The sequence below is a fragment of the Corvus brachyrhynchos genome, unplaced genomic scaffold (genome assembly GCF_000691975.1).
Source record: "Corvus brachyrhynchos isolate BGI_N302 unplaced genomic scaffold, ASM69197v1 scaffold97, whole genome shotgun sequence".
Classification (NCBI taxonomy): Eukaryota; Metazoa; Chordata; class Aves; order Passeriformes; family Corvidae; genus Corvus; species Corvus brachyrhynchos.
Window position 1 is genome coordinate 3,722,633 of NW_008239758.1, and position 6,374 is coordinate 3,729,006.

Genomic DNA, 6,374 nt, shown 5'->3' on the forward strand with positions numbered 1-6,374 from the left:
GGGAAAAAGTACATATCCCAGACTAAATCACAGTAAAAACTATTCTACAAATAGTCCTTTTACAGTAAAATATAGATATGGGAGATTTAGAAGCTATTAGCAGATGCCACAAAGTTGGCATAAAAAAACCTGGATTTTTTCAAGTATCTTAATGAGCCCTTGATCTTGAGTTGGTGAAATTAGGTGAAAAAAAGAATACAGCAATGAAGTAATACAATAAAAAGCAGGAAAAAGTCAGGTAAAATTTCGTTATCCTTTTCCATAGGTATCTTCTAACTAATTGCAGCCAGGTGTAAGCAATGTGTCCCTATTGGTCCCAAAATGTTATCAGGGCTCCCAGTGCACCAACAGCCTTCACGACCTTGACCAGCCTCAGCTGAGGCTTCTGCCCACGCTGCTTCCCAGGGCTGCTGGAGCTCCATTTAAGCTCTGCCCTGGGCCCAGTTCCCCTCCTTTAACCTCCTTTGTGGTTTGCTGAGCTGTGGGCTCTGGTGGCTCATGAACTGATTTTTTGGCTTGCTTTGGACCAGCCTGGTTACTGTACCTTTGCCAGGGCTCTTTGTACCCCTGGCTGTCCCCAATAGCCCCCTGTGTGTCTTACCTAGGAGCAGTGGGACAGGGCCACAGCTTGTGTCTCCTCCCTCCTGCCTACCTAACTGGGCTTTCTGTCCATTGGGAAACAGCTGGACTTCACCACTCCTTGGATGACAGTTTGTTAGAGCAATGACTGCTAAATACTTAGGTGAGTGAAATTTCTAGACTTTTTTTTTTTTTTTTTTGGTGACCCAATACAAAATGCTTGAATTCACATTTACTTTTCAAGGATTAAATGCAGTTGAGTCTGTATATAGTAAGCAGTCAGGCTTGGCTATTGTGACATTTTTTTTGCTGACAAACATAGGCATAGATGCAGAATCAGCATAAACAACAGAAAGTTTTGTAGCAATTTAGTGTTTTTTGCTGAATGTTAATCTGCTGCGTAAATCCTGAGGGTCTCTTTCTAAATACCCATTGGAAGTAAATTAAGGTATCACTGGGCAGTGTAACACCTTGAGGAGTCACTATATACAGCAGTAATATTGTTTCAAACTATATTACTCTGAGGCATTGGAATGTATCAATAAACACCTTCCTAAGCAGCCTCTTTACAGATAGCTGTTAGTGACTCACACACAACCAGAGCTAAGGAGGACAAATTGAGTTCTGTTGGCCTGATAATGGTTGCCACAGTACCAGACTAGGTACTTCTCCATGAGAAAATTAGAGTTCACCCACCAGAAAGGTTAAAGGGCAGTTTCTGTGTCACTGGTGGTAGTACACAGAGATGGGAAAGGCCTTTGCAGAACATGTCACTGCACAAATGACCCTCCTCTGCAGTACTGCGGCCTATGCCTCTATTTGCCTGGTTAAATTAAGCAGTACAAGTCAGTTGGCTTATAGTGGCTTTTGTCTGCTTTGGAACAGCAGATAGTTCCTTCTATAAGTTGGTAACAGAGGAAAAAATTAATCTATTTGTGGCCTTACGAGATGCAAACGTAAATAACAGATTTTGTTTAGTAGAATATGAAATGTAGAAAATACACCAGATAATAGTATTTTGTAGGTGACACTGGGCAAGTCTCTGGCTTAGGCTGTCCTGGTTTCCAGCTGCCAGTGCCCAAATTCTGCTCTCAGCTGTTGCTATGCATATTGGTATTGCTGTGCCCAGCACCTGGCTCGCTGTGTGAAGGTGCATGGTGGAGTGTGCATTCATCCTCTCTTCATAACCTCACTGTGTGTGTCACTAGTATTCATCCCAATGATGTAGCATGCATTTCTTCCAACTTTTTAAATTTTGATTCCTTCTCCCTGTTTGCTGCTTATGTTCTCTTCCATTTCCATCTTGGTGGATGCTCATGTAGTGACATGTCACATGTAGTGACTCATCTTGTCACACACAGTCCACCTACTTTGCTCTTGCTCTTCCCCAGTGAGCCATTACAGAGAGGGCAGGTCCTGCTGACCTTTGTTGCTCATGGCTTGCAATAGAATTGATTTCCTCAGAGCCCCTGTTAATTCACCAAATGTTGCCTCTTTCACATAGCACTCAATAACATTTTATTTTTCACAATCACGGAAGTGAGTGCCATCCCAGAATGAGGACAACAGGTCATTGTCACTGTTGCATGAGAAGAAAATGGCAGATGAGTTCAAGAATCCAATATGCCATATCCATAGTCTCAGTGGGGTTATGTTGTTTTGCAAGCTAGAAAGAATATCTGTTAACACATAGCTACGTGTAGATAAACTGAAACTATTTTACCTCTGCAATGAATTTTTCATTTTGCTTTATCTGCATTCAACCTTTATCTATACAAATCCATAATTTCTAATTATGCCCAACATAATCACCTAAATCTTTTTGAGAGTATATTTTGGAAACCCACAAAATGATCATGTAAGTGTGTTGTAAGTTTATCTCAAAATGTTGACTCTAACATTTCAGTTAAGGCTGTGAACTAGAACAAAAAGTAAGTTTGTGCCATTTGAAGGTATGTTTGTTTTGCTCCTACTGTATAGGATCATAAATATGCAAATGAACCACAAGTTGTTTTGCTTAAGCACCAAAGGAATATGACAGACAAGAAGGGACAAATATTTATTCAAATACTTGAAATAGTGACCGTTTGAATATATTGTTTTTGGTTAATTCTGGAGTCATTTGAACACAAACTGAGAGGAAGACAGTAGTTTTCTTCTGTAGTGTTTAGGTCTATACGTAAGTAGTTTTTCTTTCTGTAAGCCTCAAGAATTTTTTTCTACTTACTATATTGATGGAGCTGGTTCCAAAGCCCAGGGCAAGGATCTACATGGAATGCAATGGGTTCCATAACACCAAGAAACGAAAGACAGGGTGCTGGGGCTGAACTTTATACTGATAGAGGCTTTACTCTTTATAGGGTATAACATACCTGTGAAGGGCGACAGTGTGTGATTGCTCTCTGCCCTGGAGGGTTTGTTATTTCAGGGTAAACAAGCACCCTGTGCACATACAATGCAGGGCCAAAGAACTGATCAGACTGTGCCAGGGTTCTTAATTACTCTAGTTAGAGGAAATTTAACATTTTGCTTTCATTAATCAATTGGGAGCAGCTCTATTACTGATAACTTTGAGATGTTGAACCAAAACGCAGTTTCTGTGTGGGGCCTCTGCAGGAGACTTCCAATTTTGCTATACATTAGTCAGAATGCTGATTTATGAGCTTAAAGTTGTTCTGCACCATTTCAGTGGATGTTAAGTTTGTAGTTTAGCCAAACATATTTTCTCTTGAGTAGTAAAGACTTTTGTTGCGATGAAAGAATGGCCTTCGTGATCATCTGATTTCCTTAGCTGAACTTGTTTCAGGGAAATAATATATATAAAGTGGAATCTGTTGAAGTGGTATGTCTACCTGCATTTCAGGACAAAGCTAAATAGAGAAGTATGGGGTTTCTCTTTTAAATATGAATGTTTTCTATTAATATTCAAGGAGTGAAATTTGGTGGTTATCATGTGATTTAACAGAGCGGTTTTTTTGCCAGACCAGAGATTTAATTTTTTTTCAGTTTGGCCCTTTGGCAGCTATATCTTGCAGAATCTTTTTTCTCTGGCACTTCTGCCTGTGCTGTTGAGTGCAAGTTGAAATTTTCTGTTACAATTGGACATAAATCAAGAAATTACAAAATATTTCATGGTTATGTTTGATAGTGATGACACATGGTTTTCACTTAAGTCTGTGTAAAGCAAAGGATAAGACCATCATATTTCCAATCTTCTTCCTCATGAAGAAGAGCCTGTGCCAGCTGTACAGATAGATGACATTGCCATTATGTGCTCAATGAGATTATGAGTGCAAACGTCTGTATTTCACAATTTTATGAACAGTAAGGGCTTTAGAGTTGTCATTTTAAATGTAATTTAAGTTATGCATATTTTAGAGACCAGCAAAAACAAAGCATGTGTGGAATAAAAACACCTTGCTAAAAGCAAGAGACAAATACATCTGAACTGAGTGTTAAAAGTTTTGCTATAGTTTGTTATTCAAAAATTGTATACTGACTCTGCTGGGATAATGTGGCATGAGTGGGAATTAAAAGACTGTGTGGTAAAAACTGCTACTAAGGTAATATCTAAAGCACTTGACACTGGACCAGGGATGTGCAAACATAATGTAATAGGCAAAGAACAGAAATTCTGCCTTGAAGAGTTTATAATCCACATGGACGAGATGGAGTAAGCAAAAAGGAAGTCAAGTATTTCTTTAGAAAATGATGTTTTATTTTAAACTTGAATGGTCAGTTATTTTTTGCGGAACTGCTGACAAACTTCTCCAGGTATGAAAATTAAGCAAACAGAACCTCTAAGTTTGTGGCCCTTTTAACTTTAGGGTGTGTGCTAAGGAGTCTGCTGTGGAGCTGCAGGTGCTGTGAATTTTGAAGTGCTTGTTTTCAATCACATCTTGCTTGGACACCTGAGTGTCATTCAGTTTTTTCTTGGCTCAGCAGAAGGGGTTATGGAGACCTCCAACAGGAGTCAATATTTCAAAGCTTCCAGATTCACTGGAAGTCTAGAGAGAAAAGAGTGAAGTGGCAGGAGCATAACGTGAGGCTGAGGTGAAGAAATTAAATTAGATAAAGGAGAACACAAATCAGCATTCAATGAGAATGAGATTCACACAGGAAAATGCCCTGTTTTCACATAGGAAAGTGCTGTCCAAAACCCTGTGTAATTTCTGGTAGTAGGCTAAAGCTGTTTTTGTGCTCCAAATACTGTTATTTTCTGGGAGCTCATCTCCCTTGCGAAAAGGATGATTTCAGTGTAACAAAAACAGACCATGGATTGTGGGAGAGAATGGTATTAACAACACTCAAGTAAGTTCAGCAGCTGGGGTAAGACCTTCCTGATCTCTACTTTCCGAGGTAGGTACCACAAGGTACTTGTGTTGTTTACTGTAATGCTGCTTTCTGAAATCTCCCTGGGGGCTAATGCTTGTGGCTGCTTATCTCCATTTTCTTATGTGCTGTAAAAATTCAGACATAGAATCTCTAACCCGGGACCAGGATCACATGAGGAATTAAGTGTGTGTGTGTGTGTAAACAGCAGCCTTGCTTCAGTTGCTGAATTGGATGTCAGCTAGGCTGCTTTCTAGTACACAATTCTTCTACACTCAAATTTATTGCAGATGAACACACGTTTCTAGCACTTGCATATATTAATTTTAAGAGAAGAAATATTCTGAGTAAGGATGGTGCCAGCTGTGTACATTCCTAAGATGGCAGGTTTTGAGGGTCAGCTTCATCACCATGGTTTTGGGAAAGGAAAATGTATTTTCTACATTAGATGGTCTAATGACTAAATTCTAGCTTTAAAATCACCTGTGATCAAGTCTGAAGTATATGCTATCTGCATGGGTATGCCATTTTGGAAGATAACAATTATAGGGTTATAACTGATGTCACAGTGAAAGGACTGTTTAAGTAACTGTGGCAACTGAAATGGATGGGAAGCCAAGCTTTACAGAAAGTGGATACACTTTCAGCTGAGAGGGATTAGAAAAACAGAGGATCGGATCCTTAGCAGCGCTCTTGTCTGTTACACAGCCTATTATCATAATGTACACACTGGGAGGAGCAGCTTGCCTCAGGTGTCAGGGCGCACCTGAGACAGAGCAGCCCGTGAGTTCCAGAGGCACGGAGGAGGCAGCCCGGGCAGCGCAGGTGTCTCTGCGAGGTCGCGGCCAACCTCAGCGCTGCTCCCGGCCGGGCGTGCGGCTCTCTCGGGGCTGCCGGTGCCGGGCTCTGCAGGCTGGTTTCAGCAGAGGGCACTCTGTTCCTAACGATAGAGGAGGCGCCTTCCCGTGCTGGTGAGAAACCTAAACAGATTGGAAAAGTTTCCAGTGCAACATATTTGAACAAACTCTTCATCGGTTATGTTTAGTTCGCTGGAGCATATTTTTAACTTCAGTGGCAGGGATCAGAGCCCTTTCTCTACGTGCTGCTCTTAGCGGACTCGACGAAAGTTTGGAACATCAGTGGAAGCCGTGGTGCAAAGGTAGAGGATTTTGGCGGTCCTGTTTAGCAGCTCGAAGCTCAGAGGGAGAACGAGAGCAAAGCTATCGTATGAGACATACTCGTCAGATTTACAGTAGGAAACCTAAAAATATTGTAGAGGGCAGCATGACTGAAGACCTCCTCGGTGCGAGCAGATTTGCAGCTGTATTGTGAGAGTTACTTGCAGATGAGACAGAGGATGGTTGTGGTTTTGGAAGCCGCTTCGCATAAGAAGCAGGGGCTGACTTCACGGTAGCTTTTGCCCCTCGGGGAAAGACGAACCACTCGGTCCGTGGCTGCCGGGG

The 6,374-nt window shown here is 41.3% G+C and overlaps 1 protein-coding gene across 5 annotated transcripts in view; it reads left to right on the top strand.

Moving 5' to 3' along the window:
* Positions 1-452: 452 nt before the first annotated feature.
* The window catches only part of ADAMTSL3 (ADAMTS like 3), a 181,538-nt gene continuing 175,616 nt past the window's right edge, over positions 453-6,374 (top strand). For 2 of the 5 annotated variants that reach the window (XM_017742687.1, XM_017742690.1), the window contains exon 1: positions 454-742. In XM_017742687.1, the coding sequence (XP_017598176.1) occupies positions 724-742 (19 nt within the window). In that variant the 5' untranslated portion in view covers positions 454-723. Of the gene's footprint in view, positions 743-5,924; positions 6,071-6,374 lie in introns of those variants that run through there. The other 3 variants (XM_017742689.1, XM_017742688.1, XM_017742691.1) reach the window with 2 other exon arrangements.